The sequence below is a fragment of the Equus przewalskii genome, chromosome 3 (assembly GCF_037783145.1).
Source record: "Equus przewalskii isolate Varuska chromosome 3, EquPr2, whole genome shotgun sequence".
In the NCBI taxonomy this organism is placed as follows: domain Eukaryota; kingdom Metazoa; phylum Chordata; class Mammalia; order Perissodactyla; family Equidae; genus Equus; species Equus przewalskii.
Genome location: NC_091833.1, coordinates 85,659,784 through 85,674,730, shown reverse-complemented (window position 1 = coordinate 85,674,730; position 14,947 = coordinate 85,659,784). Strand labels below are relative to the sequence as shown.

The following is a 14,947-nucleotide window of genomic DNA, read 5'->3' as shown; positions in this document are numbered from 1 at the left end:
TTCACCGGTTCAGATCCTGGGTGCAGACATGGCATCACTCATCAGGCCTTGCTGAAGCAGTGTGCCACATGCCACAACTAGAAGGACCCACAACTAAAATATGCAACTATGTACTGTGGGGAGTTTGGGGAAGAAGCAGAAAAGAATAAAAGAAGAAGATTGGCAACAGTTGTTAGCTCAGGTGCCAATCTTTAAAAAAAAAAAAATAATAATAATAACAGCTTGAATTGCTTTACAGTAAGTTTGGTATCCTCAAAAGAATGAATGAAGTACTTATATATTTTGAAACACAAACTGGCAGAAATAAAACCAAAACAAATGAAACTGGCAAAGAGCCGACTAGAAATCGTGAATGTGCATAAGGAAAGCAAAAAGATTTTCGAGAGAAAATGAAAAAGTGTTTAAGAAGTGTGAAGCCCTAGCCTACATTTAATAGGCATTTCAGAGAGAAGAGAAATGGTGGAAAAATGTAAAGAGATGATGAATGAGAATTTTTCTGAATTTGAGAAAAACAAGAATCTTAGATCCAAAATACACTTTGAGTACTAAGCTGGGTAAGTGAAAGGAAATCCACAGATTTAAAAACCAAAACCAAAACCAAGAACAACAAAAGTTAAAAGTGTCCCCCAAAAAAGTCAGAATGCTGTCAGTCCAATTGTTACTCTTTTGAAGTAGACTTTTTATCTGCAACAATATACAGAAAACAGGAGTGATTATTTGCAGCAATATGCAGAAAACAAAAGCAGGAGGGATTTGGAGTAATATCCATGAAAAGGTAAGAGGAAATTTCAATGTGTTACCCTAGAATTTTACACTGGTCTAAATAATCATTCTAGAGTGAAGGCAAAATAAAAACATTTCACATATATAAAGATAAATGTCATTTACTACTGACTCCCCAAATTGAAAAAAACAACTATTAAAGTATGTATTTCTGTAAGATGCAGAGTAAACCCAGAGGGAAAGGAGGGTTGGGATGTAAAAGAGACAATGAAGAGCAAGAAAAAGATAAAATGTGTTGATAAAATTACCTATTGATGGTAAAATAGCAAACTTCAGTAAAAAATTTTAAATGCCAGAATTTTAATCAACAGTAATAAGATGAAAGAAGTTTTCAGTGGTTGAAGGTGTTTTCCTTGTCCAGATGAAGGTAGAGATACTAAATAACTTCACAGATGGTGAGGAAGATTTACAGGAGAGTATGTGTGTTGTTAAGTGTGAGCATGAACACAACAGAAATGTAATCTTAGACATTCCAAACCAGGTGGCAGGCCCCGTGGCCAAGTAGTTAAGTTTCTGTGCTCCATTTAGGCGGCCCAGGGTTTTGCTGTTTCAGATCCTGGGCAAGGACGTGGCACCGCTCACCAGGCCACGCTGAGACAGTGCCCCACAGAGCACAACCAGAAGGACCCACAACTAGAATATACAACTATGTACTGGGGGGCTTTGGGGAGAAAAAGAAGAAAAAAAAACAGAAAAGAAATTCCAGACCAGCATGGGGGATGGGGCGGGAGAAGGATATAGAAAACTATCAATCTAGCAGATGGCAGGAAAGGTAAAGTAAAAATGAAAGAAAAGAAGAAAGGTAAAGCAAAAACTGACCATAACATGGCAGAAGTCCAAATGTGCCACTAATCAAGTAGTCAGTCAGGTTTCATGGTGTGGCATATCATTTAAATACGCTCATATTCTAAATATGTGGAAACAGTTAATTTCTATTTCATTACATGTTTTCAGAGACATGTGTTCTGGATCCTCTACTATCTCATCTGCTCAAGGACTTTGTTCTTGTGATTATCCTCTTAATCTACTATACTAAAAGTTTCTCCCTCTTCATCATTCTGATCTCTACTTATGATACAATCAATCTTTCTTTGATTCCATTCTCCTTTCTAGCTCCTGCTGAAAGTCCAAATATTGCTTTCACTTCCTTGTCTCCCGTTCTCACCTCAACCTATAGCCTCCATCCCCACTCTTCCCTTTGAAACTGCCATTGTCAAACGGTTACCAGGGATCTCCATTTTCCACTGCTATCCTTTCCCCCTCCATGAAAAACTCACAAATATCTACTCATAAATCAAATTTTTTTTAAACATAAAGGCAATATAGGAAAGTGGTTAAGAGCATAGACTAATCAAAATGACTTGGGTTACAATTCTGACTGTGCCTCCATGTTTAAAATACTAACTGTCTGACTTTGAGGGGAAGTTACAAAATTTCTCTGTGCCTCAGTTTCTTCATCTGTAAGTTGAAGGTAATAATGGTACTTGCCTCAAAGCAGTTTTATGAGCATTAAATGAAATAGTGCACATAGTACAGTACATGGCACATGGTAAGTGCTTAGTAAATGTTAGCTGTTATTAATAAACTCTGAAATGTTATTTTATTATTTAATGAGAATATAAATAAAATGGATAATGTTTTAAGGGTAAGATTTTTATTACAAAATAGTTGATACATATAAGAGAATACATACCATATATATGTAAGTTAGAAAACATAGTAAAATCAACACCTGGGAATTTAGCACCCAACCTGAGAACGTTACATTCTTGATCACATTCTCCTTCTACATCCCCTTTCATTCTGTGTATCTCTCTGACTAGCCTGAATTTTGTGTTTCAGTCTCTCAATGTAAAAAAAAAAAAGGAATAGATTTAGACATTTGTATATATCCCTAATTGTTTAGTTTGGCTTGTTTTTGTATTTTATTGTTATAACTTATTGTATGTATTCTTTTGTGATTTACTTTTTTCATTAAATTTTGTTGCTAAGATTTATCCTAATGGTATATGTGTCTAGTCCATTAATTTTCATGGAGATAATTATAGCACATCGTTTTTAGGTCTGTTTTGTGAAATGCGTTGATACATGTAAAGTGCTTAGACCAGTGCTTGGCCCATAGTAAGGGCTCAAAGAAAGATAGCCATTATCATGTTTATTATTGTTCACTGCTGTATTAAATGTTGTTGTATGAATATAACATGGTTTATGTATCTGTTCTCATGCTTATGGATATTTGGTTTGTTTCCAATTTGAAACAACAGAACACGGTGCTGCTCTGAACATTCATGTAGCTCTCTCATTGTACCCTTGTGCAAGTTTCTATAAGCCAAGTATATTGACCTGGAAGTAGAATTGCTAGGTCATAGGTTATGCCTATGTTCAACTCTATTGGTTAATCCCAACTTGTTTACCAAGGTAATTGTGCCTGTTTATATTTCCACTAGCATTGTGAGAGTCCCCATTGCTCCATACCCTTGCCAACATTAGATATTGTCATACTTTTTCATTCTTCCTAATCTGATGGTTGTAAAATGGCATCTTGTGGTTTCATTTGGATTCTGTTAATAATAAGGTAATCATCTATTCATATTTTAGTTGGCTATTTGTATTTCCTTTCCTGTACAAGTTTGTTCTTCGGCCCTTCTTTTAATGGGTTGTCTTTTTCGTATTGATCTGGAGGAATTCTTAAATATTCTTGATACTTCTCTTTTGTTGATTATTTGTTGAAAATATTTTCTCCCAGTTTGAGGCTTCTCTTTTCTTTCTTTTATAGGATCTTTTGATATACAGATGTTCTGAATTTTAATTGAGCAGAATATATCTGGTTTTCCTTGTTTAAGAAATCTGTCTCTCCCATAAAAATGTTCTGTATTGTTGTCTGTTAGACATGTAAATGCCTTAACATTTAAGTCATTAATCTACCTGAAATTTTTTGTTTATGGTGTGAGGTAGAGTCCAATTTCCTTTTATTTAATTTCTTTTTGAGGCAGGGGGAGTTGTGGAGTTGTTCCATTCACCATTTAGTAGTCATCCTTTCTTCATTGAATAGTATCTCTGGAATAGTTTTGATAGAAGAATCAACAGCGTGTGTCCTTGTTTTGTTTCTTATTTTAAAGGAATGCATCTAAATTTTCACCATTGAATACAGTATTTGTTATAGGTTTGTTTTACCCTTAAGGAAATTCGTTTTTGTCCTTATTTTCTAAAAAGGTTGAAACTTGCATGGGTGTTGAGTTTTATTAAATGCTTTTCCTTTAGCTCCCCATATGATTCTATAGTTTTTCTCCTTCAGTTTGTTAGAGGAGAATTAATAGCTTTTCTAATGTTTAACCACTCTTACATTCCTAGGGTAAATCCAGCTTGGTCTATTTTGTATCGTATTTTTTATACATTGCCAGATTGTTAGCTAATATTAATTAAGTTTATGGGGTTGTATGAAAGCAACTGTTTAATGTAACTTTTTTAAAATAAATTTTACAGCCGAAAATATAGGTGCAGAACTCAAAGCTCCACTTATTAAGCAAGAACCTCTCCAAGTAAGAGGTAAATATATTTTATGCTATTTTTTATTATATTGGTGTTTTGAATTAAATATATAAAATTAGTTTATATAGAGCTCTTTATAGTTATGTTATTCTAAGGGTATAGTTCATCTTTAATTTTCTTTAAATATATTGACCATAAGATTTATTCTTACGATTTATTCTTAAGGAGGATAAATACTATACTGAAGTTTACTTTGCATTTTGGTCATAATTGTTTTTTCAAAAGCCCAAAGAAAGGAGTAATGACAAATAAAAATCATCAATTGCTTGATCATTTTAAGAAAAGTAATATGACTGAAGAACAAGAAATCAACATCTTTGAGCTACAGCTTGTTCAGATCCAGATAGATTTTGGCCATTCTTGTTTGACTTTCTTTTCTGGGAGTAACTGAGTGATGAAGGAATTCTTGTTTGCAGCTCTGCTGTTTATAATGAACTATGGCTCCCATCTCCGAAGCAGCATGTTTCATGGAAGCAGTAACTCGATGATTAGAAGCACTGTGGCTTTGGTGTCAGATAAAACTGTGTTCAATTTGTGGCTCCAGCAGATACTACCTTTATGACCTTGGGCTATTTACTTAACTTCTCTGAACCATAATTTTCTTTCTTATAAGATGGTGCTAAAAATGGGACTTTTCTAGGACAACTTTGAAGATGATACATGGTGTACATGTCGGTGTACAGTCACAATGAAGCATAATTAGTGCGGTGATAGCAGTCATCATCATCAATAATCTGGACCAGGGCTGGCCAACAGGGATTTCTAACTACTTTGAAGAAATTTTTAAAAGTACTTTATTAAAAAAACTGATCTTTTAAAAGAGAGATGTAATTTTCCTCTGTGCTCCTGAGGAGTTCATCTGGATTTTGAGTTTTAGTATTATTGGAGTAAGGCAGTTTAGAGATTTGAAACTCATGCAAAAAGAAACCTTAACTTCCTGTCTACTTTTTTCCAAATAAGCTTTTGATTTTTACATTGAACTTTATTTTTGAAATGTTCTAATTAAGTATTATTTGTGCATTTGATTTTAATAATGTTATTTTAAGAGTCGTTTTACCTACTGTAGTGATGGATAGTTTTAGTGTTTTTTTTTTAATTGAGGTATAACTGACATACAACTTTATATTAGTTCAGGTGTACAACATAATGCTTTGATATTTGTATATATTTCAGAATGATCACCACGAGTCTAATTAACATCTGTCACCATACATAGTTACAGAAATTTTTTTCTTATGAGAGCTTTTTAGATCACTTTCTTAGTAACTGAAATATGCAATACAGTATCATTAACGATAGTCACCATAACGTTACATCCCCATGACTTATTTATTTTATAACTGCAAGTTTGTACCTTTTGACTTCCTTCAGACATTTTGTCCACCCTCCCACCCATGCCTCTGGCAACCACCAATCTGTTCTCTGTATCTATGAGCTTGTTTTGGTTTTTGAAGGATTTTTAGTCTTAATTTGCTCATTTTCAACTTGAACTTGCTTAATTTTCAACTTGAAAGTAGAACAGAAAATTCATAAATTAATACATATGAGAATAGAATATGAAAGTGACTAGGTGACAGGTTTAAACAGAACACATGAGTTTCTATTGTTTTGCTCTTGCTCTTCAGATATTTACTTATGTTGTTTATCTATATCATGTAACCAAAAGTCTCAATTTATAATAATTTATAAACATAGACCCATGTTGAGTGTAGTTTTTAATTCATAGACTATAATTAATGCCAACTTGATATTTTGTTATTGATGTCTTTGGCCTTTTTATGAACAGTTTGATACTTGATAATAGGCAAATAATTTAGTAGAAGGTGATATTTTACCTATAATCACCTGTAATAAACTTCCTATAATTTTTAACTGTTAAAAATATTCCTTTTGTTTACCTTACCTTTGTTACATTATGTGAAATAGTCCAATGGCTTTCAAACTTTTTTGATTACAACCCACATAAAAAATATTACTTAATGACTTAGTATATATATAAATTATTATATGTAACTGGAACAGAAGTTTTCACAGAAATTACCTACAGTTATGTGTCGCATAATGACAGGGATTTGTTATGAGAAATGCACATTGTTGGGCAGTTTTGTCATTGTGCGAACATCATAGAGTGTACTTACACAAACCTAGATTGTGTATACAAGCCTACACATCTAGGCTATATGATGCTAATCTCACGGGACAATCATTGTATATGCAGTCCCTCATTCACTGAAACATTGTTATGTGGCACATGACTGTATTCTTAATTATTTGTGCGGTACTCTTTAATTGCTTTCTATTTTCATTTTTTTATAAAATGTTGGTTTCCCCACAGTCTGAAAAACACTGAACTAGCCTGTAACTTTTAATTGAAACCTCAGTTCCTTTTCATTTAGACCCTAAGCAATTTGGATTGTATTAGTACAATTTAAACTGACCAGTAATAACTATACAAGGTGTCCATTAGACAAAGGAATGGCATTTTGGCATCAGATACAGATGAACTATGTTGATAAAACCTAGATGACTGGAAATGTAATTCCATCCTGTTCTGCTCTTGAAGAATTTTTTTTCTGTTGCCATTCAGTGGGTCAGGAAAAAGATCAATATTCTATGGAACTCATTAGCGACTCTCAGCATATGTTCATTTTTAAATGTGACTTTCAATGTACATATTTATTATGTTTCCCTATATTTTTGGTTTTAGTCAAAGCAGTCCTTAAGAAGAGGGAGTATGGACCAAAGTATACTCAAAATAATTTCATTACTGGAGTCAGAGCAATAAATGAGTTCTGCCTTAAATCCAGGTACAGTGATTTAAAAAAATGTGGTAGGTTCCTCTATTTAACCTAAATAACCATTTATTTCTTAGAATGTGTTACCTGCTACCATCCATGTGGAAACTTTCCCATGGCTCATTCCTAAACTGAAGAAATATTTTTATTCAGTTAAGAAAATGTTAAAAATGTTAACTTAATAAACTGAATTCTACCCCAGCACGAGCAATTTCAGTCTTTCTGGGCTTCTTAAATTAAAAAAGGCAAGTACTTCAAAATCTGTATCACAGAAGACCTTATGTGTTTTATTGTTATGTTAATATATGGCATACTTATTAATAAAATTATTTTCATATTTGTTGTATTTGACTTTTTAAAGTTTTGTTGCTTTTTCGGCTAACAGAATTGAGCACATAATTAGCTGGTTGTATTTATGTTCACGTTCCAACTGCGGTTTCTGTTGAGTATAAATTATTTTTACTTCTGTTTTTTGTTACTAATTTTCTTGTAATAGTAGAGATTTATTGAGATTATGTTTGTCACAAATTAAAAATTTTCCCCCTCCTTTACATGTTTACCTACAAAAGCCCTAATTATATGGAAGATTTGTTGGCTTTTTAGAGAGATCACATGATCTAGCATTCCTTTCCTTCTCCCTCATAGTCACATCCTCTATGGTATAATATCAAGAAATAAGGATTCCTGTAATCTGTTTTATAACTTACGTAACTATTAAAACAACAATCAGTTGTAATGATGTAAAAATATGTTCTGTTTCACAAAAAAGTATTTCGTTTAGTTTTTCACAAAAATTTTGTGAATTAAGTGGGTTAGGTATTGCTGTCTCCACATTATAGGCCAGGAAACATAATAAAGAAGTTAGTGATGACACAGCTCATTTAGTGAGTCAGTGACAGACAATAAACTAGAATACATATCTTTTGATACTGTGTCCAAAGTTTTTTTTTTTTTAGATTTTATTTTTTTTCCTTTTTCTCCCCAAAGCCTCCCGGTACATAGTTGTATATTCTTCGTTGTGGGTCCTTCTAGTTGTGCCATGTGGGATGCCGCCTCAGCGTGGTTTGATAAACAGTGCCATGTCCGCACCCAGGATTCGCACTGACAAAACACTGGGCCGCCTGCAGTGGAGCGTGCAAACTTAACCACTCGGCCACTGGGCCAGCCCCATGTCCAAACTTTTTAACTAATGTGATAGTTGGTTGTTGATTTTTTTTAACTCCGGATTTTTATTTATAGGTCTTTTTATTGCCGTTACAAAATTTCCTTAGGGAGATGAATGATCAGATATAGAAAGACTGTTTAGCAATGACTTGATAAATATATATAAACCTTTCAGAATTTAGAGGAAGAAAAATTATTAGCATGGAATTGACGTATACTCTATGACTTGATACCTTTCAATGGTATTACCATTTACTATTAATCTGGATGTAAACAAATATGACTTAAACTTTTAAATTTAAATTCCTAAATAGAGGAATGATACTCCTGATCCATGTTCTTTCTACTTTTCTCTTTTTTTTTCCCTACGTTACACATTGCAGTGGTATGTCCATAGCAGGTAAAATACAAGCACTGATGAACAAATTGAATCTCTACATATCATGTTATGGTATCTATACTGAGCATCAAGAATACGGTTTTCTTCACTGTCTCTAGACTAATTTTTGTGTACAAAATACAATCTTTAAACTGATCTTTAAAGACTATACCCATTTGTAATCTTTTAAGATGAGGATCAATATAGTTCCTTTCATCTGCCCTTAATAATTCTTTTAAGTACATAAACTATATGAACTTTGTCTGAATAAATTCAATGTTTCTTTCTTCAGTGATCTAGAACAACTTCGAAAAATCAGACGACGAAGTCCCCATGAAGATACCGAGTCCTTTACTGTATACTTGAGATCAGATGTGGAGGCAAAGTAAGAACATCGTTCTTTTAGAATAAAAGTAAAAGTCAAATTTGGGATTAATAAAAACACATTTTAGACAGATTCAGAATTCTTTAAATGACATTTTAAAAGCAAAACATTTTTATATTTGCAAATTTATCTGAGAGTTACTAGTATATACTAATTAATTAAAAATATGTCATAATTTATAAGAAAATTTGCTATTGAATTTACTGATTGTTTAGATTTAATTTAGAAAAGTTCCTTAAGTGCTTTATATTTTTCTTAAAAGACCTTATGCTTTCTTGTAAAATTCTCATATAGTTCATCTACATTTAAATATGGTTACAATAAAGTCATTAAAATTGCTCATTGTTTTGGTTGCCATGTGTGTATGCACAGGTCTTTGGAAGTTTGGGGAAGCCCTGAAGCTCTTGCCAGAGAGAAAAAGCTGCGGAAGGAAGCAGAACTAGAATACAGGGAAAGTAAGTATATTCAACTTAAAGCTGAGTCAATTGAAAAGTAGCTTGTAGGTAGGACCTGTGTCTGTAATAACTATGCACTCCCTAGTGGTTGCACACCTCTTGGCTCTCGCTCTGTTGGTTCTAGCAAATATCAGTTTCCATTTGGGGATTCAATTATTTTATAAAAACAGTATCTATTTTTTGGTTTTCTCCTCTATAGCTTTTTAAAATGATGAGAGGAAGCAAAGCTAGTTTGTGGTTTCTATAAGACATATGAATATTAAAACATATGGTCTGATTTGAAGATTATACTTGTTCTAAAAATGATAGACTCTAGACAGTGCTTTTTATAGAAAAGTCTCTTAATTCAGCTACCACATTTCTACTTTAATTAATTCATTCAGCATATATTTATCAAGCGTACCAGAAGCTGTGCTTGGTGCTTGAGATTCAGATGCATATAAAACACAGGGAATTTAACAATCCAGTGATTTAGTGACAAAACTACTTTTATAGAATTAGGATTTAGGTTGATGTGATGTATGTTTTAGATAATTCTTTTATTTATATATGTATGTATTTATTAATGACAAAAGTGATGCGCATTTGTGATTTTAAAAGGAATACAGAAATATAAAGAATAAAAAGTTTCATTTCCTTTGATACCCTCTCATTTTCTTTCCTAGAAGTAACTGTTGTTGACAGTTTAGTGTATATCCTTCCAGAATATTTCCAATGCATTTTCAAATTTATATCACACATTTTTCACTTAAACATAAATTGGATGATACTATACGTATTGTTTTGCGTCTTGCTCTTTACATTTGCCAGTGTAATAATTTAATGTCTATATATAGAAATCTATCTCTACCTCATTCTTTTTTTTAACAGCTGCATAGTATTCTATTGTATGGATGTAGCAAACTTTATGTTCTCCAATTTTTTACCATTTTAAGGCATAATCAATGAATGTCCTCATACTTTTTCTTTTTCTTTAACGTGTAATGCTATTGTTATTCTCATTTATGGAGGATAAAATGTTAATAATAGAATTTCAGGGTGAAAAGACTTGGGCATTTAAAAAATTGATAGATCCTGAAGAATTATTCTCCAAAGGGAATATGGTACCAATTTATAGTTACACTCAAGATGTATGAGGGTGGCTGTTTCTTCATATTCTTGACAATGCTGGATATTAACAATGTTTTAGCTTTTTTGTGTATTTAATGGGCAACAGATGGTACCTCTAATCTAATTTTGAGTTTCTCTGATTACTGCTGAGGTTGGTTATTTTTTGATTTGTTTATTGGTTTTTGTTCTTTCATAATAATTTTTATATCCTTTACTCTTCTGTTAGATTGTTTGTCTTTTAAAATTGATTTTCACGAGTTTTTGGTGGATTTTAATACTTAGTTTTGTATGTTCTAAATATTTTCTAACATTCCTTCTTCAAATTTTGTTTCACCCCCTCCCTCCTTTTATTAGGGAAATTTCAAACATTTAGAAATACAGAGGAAAGTATAATAACCTCTTAAGTACCTATCTCCCAGCTTTGCAATTGTCAACATGGCCAACTTTGTTTCATCTGTATCCCCATCACTAACACTCACTCTGATGAATTACTTTGAAACCAGTCCCAAGTATTATATCATTCATCTGTAAATATTTCATATATATCTCTAATAGATCAGAAGTTTGTTTTTGTTAGTTCATGTGATAGTGATGGTTGAACTGTTTTGGAAAAGTTCGCTATCCACTGCCTTCAGTAGCCTGTCAGTCTTAATATCCTCTCATTTGCCCCTTGAGTGAAGGTCTAGGATGTTCTTGTATAGCTTTAATTCTGGTAAAGAAAGTGAGTGACCTTCTGCTGAGGATTCCTTTTCTTGACAAAATTGAAAACATTATGTTCTTTAGCTAATCTAGTCGGGAGGAATAAGGAACATTTGAGATTCTTGTAGGCCTGAAATATATAATATTAAGTTATCTACATATTGAATAAGTGATTTCTTTGCAAAATCCAAGTCCTTTAATTCATTGGTTTTTCATTTTGAAAAGTATGAGGGAGAGTCAGTGAATCCTAGTATCTAAGGGGTTTTGGCCCCTCAGAAGAAGCAAACACTTGTTGACTGTCTTTATGTCTGCTGATCCGCTGAAGACAGCTGCACTTAAATCCACAAGAGTGAATATTTACTTTCAATGAAAGAAATATGTATTGTGGTCAGGGAGCCCTGGAATTTTGGTATCACTATTCAGTTAATGGCTTCCATTGGGTTTCTTTATAGGTTATACAGGTGTTAATATAGGATAACAATCAAATAGTGTCCCAATAGGGCATATTCCATTGGAGAATTAGATACTTGCACTTGGTTGTATTCTGTTACTTTAGGGAACTGATATGGTAATGTGTCAGGATAAAGTAGAGATAGAAGTGCTAGTATCTACAAAAAACGTACACATATTTTGGGGCTAGCCCCATGGCCGAGTGGTTAAGTTTGCGCTCTCTGCTTCGGCGGCCCAGGGTTTCGCCAGTTCAAATCTTGGGCGCAGACATGGCACCGCTCATCAAGCCACGCTGAGGCAGCATCCCACATGCCATTGTTAGAAGGACCCACAACTAAAAATACACAACTATGTACCGGGGGGCTTTAGGGAGAAAAAGAAAAAAATTTTTTAAATCTTAAAAAAAAAAAGTACACATTTTTCTTTGACAGTCAGGCTTACTTTATTTTTATCTGTAAATTGACTAACATATATGACTGAGCATCTTTAGGATTCCCAGAAGTGTGTCATTGCTCTGATTCCCTTTTTCAGTTTGACAGGGCCTTCTTTTTCCTAGTGTCCATATTCCTTATAATAATGACATTGACTTTTATCAGTATTAAAAAGGGGGTAGACTTGGTTAGTGTTGGAGGAGTTAATAAATTTTGGCTTGTATGGCTGTTGAAAACCCTTAGTTTCTTCTCTTCCAATTTTAATGGCATAAGTTTCTTCCTTTCCTTTGATCTTCTCTTGTGGTTGCTGACAGTGCTCTGCAGTTTGTTTGAATTCTTCCAAAATGAACTAACTGCTAGTCCATTCTAATTCTTGTCATTGTAACTATTTTTGTTTTAAGGCTCTTTGCCAAAGAGGGCTTAAAGGGTCTTTTGGCATTGTGCCTCAGGGTCAATGTTCAAATATTGTTCATTTTTAGCAAGTCTAATTCAAAAATTACCTATCGATTCTATGTTTTTTTGTTTATAGTTTTAGAGCATAGTCTTATCAATTTTAATAGGAGGAGGCTTTCTGGATAGCTTATAACAACCTATACCCTTGGCTTTTTTTAAACTTTTCTTGGTGCTGTGGAATGTATCTTCAATAGCCAGGATTGGCAAACCATCGCCGGCGAAGCAAATCTGACCTGCTGCCTGATTTTGTATAGTCTGTGAGCCCAGAATGATTTTTATATTTTTAGTGATTAACAAAAAAATCAAAAGAAGAATATTTCATGACAAATGAAAATTACATGGAATTTACATTTCTGAGCCCGTAAATAGAATTTTATGGGAACGCCACAATGCTCATTTATTTACATATTGTCTGTGGCTGCCTTTGCACTACCAACAGCAGAGTTGAGTAGTCCCAACAGTGACCGTATATGACACTCCTTTTGCTTCGCACGACTGATCAGTGCACTGCAAATTGCAGTAACACATTTATGGTTCATTAGTGTTTTGAGTTCTGTGGGTATCACTGTACATGACATTTTGTTTTTTAATAACACTGCATACTTATCTTGTCAAAATAAGAGAAAAGTAGTTGTCTTGTATCATGCTTTCAAGGCATTGTTGAGTGTGGATTATTTCTTACTGAATTAGACAGTGGAGCACTGTGATTATTATGCAGTGGCGTAAGAGTCAAAAAAAGAATACAATTAACATTGAGATTATCAGACAAATCACTTTTCACAGTATTCCTTACTGACTTGAAAGTAATGGTCAGAAAAACTAGAAAATTTAAAATGGAATATCATCACAGCAGGATTTTTCACAAATAGAAAAAATGAAAAGGAGGTTGCAACCAAAGTTGCAGTTTCTGAGTTGCTCATTTGTTAGCCAAGCAAGGAAAGCTTTTTAACTTAAATTAAATACAGCAGCTAGAGAAATGTGTCCAGGTCTAGCAGTCTTTAGGCAATAATAGTTGCTCAAAGAGTTGAGGACTTTGGGAGCAACATTGATACTCAATTAAAAAACACTGCAGATGATTTTGAGAGGTTTTCTTTGGCTCTTGATAAGTTGACAGATGCTACTGAAACTACTCCATCATTGTTTATTTGAGGAGTCAATGCTGAATTTGAAGCAACTGAACAGTTACCCTTTATGAATAGTCTGTGTGAAACAATTACAGGCAAAGAGTATTTTCAAAGAATATGTGAAAATACTAATTCAGTAAATCTGAATGAAGTGGAATCCGCTAAGATGTGTTAAGCTGCTGGTGGTAAAAATATGTGTGGTGCAGAAAAAAGCTTAGTTGGACAAACTTACAAAGCTTGTGAAAATGTAAGATGTTTAAAGCCTATTCATCAGTTGATACTTGGTGTAAAATACTTGTCGTCAGCAGGTACTTTGGGAAAATACTTAACCTCTCATTTGTAATTGAACCAGTATCATCAACAGTGAACTTCATTCACTCTTGTGGACTTAACCATTATCACTGTTCTCTGAATTTTTTGTCAGAAATAAAAGCTGATTATCCTCATTTGCCCTACTATATGGCAGTTCAATGGCTTAGCAGTTTTACTGCAGTTTTTTGAGCTCAGGGATAAGATTGAAATTTTTCTGATTAAGAAGACATACTCCTCAACCACTATTATCAAACACTGAATGGTTTTGAAATTAGCTTTTCCTGCACACCAGATAATGTTTCCTAGTGCTTTCAGTGTAAGATTACAAGGCAAAACAGTGCTTAAATACAAAACTTACTCTACAGTAATTTTGACAGTAGCTAGCATTGTTTGAATTACAAGTGACGTCAATCTACTTTTATATACTTCCCATGCTGTTAAAAATTAAAACAGAAGAAATTTGCAGCAAATATGTTTTCTAGGCCCAACCTTCAGTTCCAGAAGTGTTTTTCAGACCTTGATGTAAGTACGGAGGAAATTCCCATATTCCAAAATCCATTGAGCTGTGCATTTGAGGAGCTTCCACCTAACCTTCACTTGGAAGTGATAAAAACAGTCTGTTGATGTGCTGAAAGGCAAATATGAGAGAGTTTAATAGAATTCTATAAATGCTTTCTAAGCAGTGAGTATGCTCATTTAAAAGCGTATGCTCTGGGAGTGACGGCAGCTACATGGCAGCGAGAGCTCACCTGGGACTCTCTCCCCTCCAAAGTACAACCAAAAAGAGCAACAGCTTTCCAACCAAAAAAACAATCCTAATAACAGAAATCTTCGGAGACCCACAGCAGCCAAACGACG

General features: G+C 33.6%; 1 protein-coding gene across 1 annotated transcript in view; it reads left to right on the top strand.

The window, feature by feature from the left end:
* SLC30A9 (solute carrier family 30 member 9) overlaps window positions 1–14,947 on the top strand; it is a 102,218-nt gene that overhangs the window by 32,766 nt on the left and 54,505 nt on the right. Inside the window, exons 3-6 of the mRNA XM_070615038.1 lie at window positions 4,267–4,329; window positions 7,040–7,139; window positions 8,963–9,055; window positions 9,428–9,510. Of these exons, the coding sequence (XP_070471139.1) occupies window positions 4,267–4,329; window positions 7,040–7,139; window positions 8,963–9,055; window positions 9,428–9,510 (339 nt within the window). The remainder of the gene's footprint in view (window positions 1–4,266; window positions 4,330–7,039; window positions 7,140–8,962; window positions 9,056–9,427; window positions 9,511–14,947) is intronic.